This window comes from Camellia sinensis, chromosome 7 (assembly GCF_055761805.1).
Source record: "Camellia sinensis isolate YWXY chromosome 7, ASM5576180v1, whole genome shotgun sequence".
In the NCBI taxonomy this organism is placed as follows: Eukaryota; Viridiplantae; Streptophyta; class Magnoliopsida; order Ericales; family Theaceae; genus Camellia; species Camellia sinensis.
In genome coordinates, this window is record NC_138967.1 from 25247707 (window position 1) to 25249481 (window position 1775).

At 36.5% G+C, this 1775-nt stretch overlaps 1 protein-coding gene across 1 annotated transcript; it reads right to left on the reverse strand.

Moving 5' to 3' along the window:
- Positions 1–314: 314 nt before the first annotated feature.
- On the reverse strand, positions 315–1548 carry LOC145795676 (uncharacterized). Its single transcript, XM_082880529.1, has 3 exons — positions 1196–1548; positions 893–1080; positions 315–340 (listed from the first exon to the last, which is right to left on the reverse strand). The coding sequence occupies exons 1-3, from the start codon at positions 1546–1548 to the stop codon at positions 315–317; spliced, it is 567 nt and encodes a 188-aa protein (XP_082736655.1).
- Positions 1549–1775: the final 227 nt, after the last annotated feature.

Consider the following 1775-nt stretch of genomic DNA (forward strand, 5'->3'; position numbering starts at 1 on the left):
GAGCTCGTGAGGAAGAAATGTGAAGGTGTTTTCAAAAGGATCAAAATTAAAGTTTATGCATCCATGGAGATGGCCAAGGAAATTGTTGCTATTGAAGAAGGAGGATTTCAAGATAGAAAACTTACGTCAAAGCCCCTTAATAATGAAGCATTTGCAACACATGGACATCAGCAGAAAAACAAGTTTAAGGGGGGTGTTGAAAATAATAAACTTTGTTTTGTTATATTACGAGTTATATTTCCTACGTTTAGTTATGCTAATTATGGAGAAATAATGATATGCATGTAATGATGCATAATGGTGAGTTAAGAGCATTAGTAGTATGTTAATGTGTTAGTGGCTACAAAGAATAATAGAGTTAGTGAATCTTAATGTGAGTGTGTGAGTTACATGTTAGGATCTTATATGTCATGCAATTTGTGGAGGATAAGAACGACTAGGAGAATATAATTAATGATAATGCAATGAGAATAACATGAGTGAAATACAAGAGTTGTATTTGTTCCTTCTCTAATTTGCTTTCAAATTTGTGTGAGTGATTGTTGTGTGGCCAATTTATTTCTAACACTTTTTAGATACTATCCTCGCGATGATACAAATTGACATTTTTGTAACAAAATTTTCACTTTTGGGACAAAAATTTAGTCCCTCTTATACGTTGTAGTGACCACCTCCATCACATCATCACCACCACCACAACAATCTACACTAGCCCAGTACCACCGCCACCACTACCTCGACCATCTACCACCACCACCATTGTCATGGCCACCATGGTGGCCGGGACCTTAGACAAAATCTAATTATCAACTTTTTTAATTTTTTATTTTATTTTATATATTTAACTTTCATTTTCCTTATATATTTGTAAAATTAATGAGTACTAGCTTACCTTCATCGTTAGAAATTATTGTAGTGTGCAAAGCTGTTCTACAGCCAGGACCATCATAAGCCGGTGCTGTACAAGTTTTCAAGATTCGTGACACCACTTGATGGTGTCTTCTCTTGGCAGCAATGTAAAGTGGAGTTTCACCTGCATTGTTGGCCGTATATGTGTACTCTGGATCTTCTGCCAACAATCTGATTAAATTTTCAGTTCAAAAAAAATATATATATATATCTTATTGAATTTGGTTTTGGTACTAATACAGCAAATATTTTGAACCTGAGTAATATGATCCAATGAGAGTATAACCTCACAGCATCGTGCAAGGCAGTGTCACCGTCCTCATTTCTGGCCCTCAACATCTTTTTGGTCATAGTGGAACCACTTTCTAGCTCTACACTGCCCTCCGCATCCAGATTCTTTGCACATTTGATGAGTGCGTCGATTGAGTCCTGTTGTCCCTCCCTTGCTGCAAGATGAAGAGCCGTGCCACCTTTCACATTCGTCTGACATAACAGCGATGAATTCATCTTTAGGATCTCTTCTACACATTCTGTTTGACCAAATAGTGCTGCAATGTGGAGGACAGTGTTCTTGTTTGAGGTTAATTGAAAGTTAACATGTTCTTCATTTAGCTTCAGGATGTTGATGTTGCCCTCCATTGCAGCGTTATACAACTTAGAATCCATGTGATCCGAATGACGCTCCTGTGTTGGCTAGTCTTCTTTTTCTTCATTTAAATTTTGATCCTGATCAAGTTTTCAAGCACTTGCCTAAAATATAAAAATGTGAAAGAAAACGAATATGAAGATCAATGACATGCTCTTGTGAAGAAGAAATTCAAAAGTATTTTTAAGAATGGCAAGCAAACACATTCATGATATTCCAA

What these genes read in the sequence shown, in the direction of transcription:
- LOC145795676 (XM_082880529.1), bottom strand. Translation starts at nt 1,548, where the DNA reads ATGGAGGGCAACATCAACATCCTGAAGCTAAATGAAGAACATGTTAAC. An exon ending in GCCTTGCACGATGCTGTGAG is followed by an intron (nt 1,081 to 1,195) that starts GTTATACTCTCA and finishes AAATTTAATCAG; the next exon opens with ATTGTTGGCAGAAGATCCAG. An exon ending in AATAATTTCTAACGATGAAG is followed by an intron (nt 341 to 892) that starts GTAAGCTAGTAC and finishes TATTCTTTGTAG; the next exon opens with CCACTAACACATTAACATAC.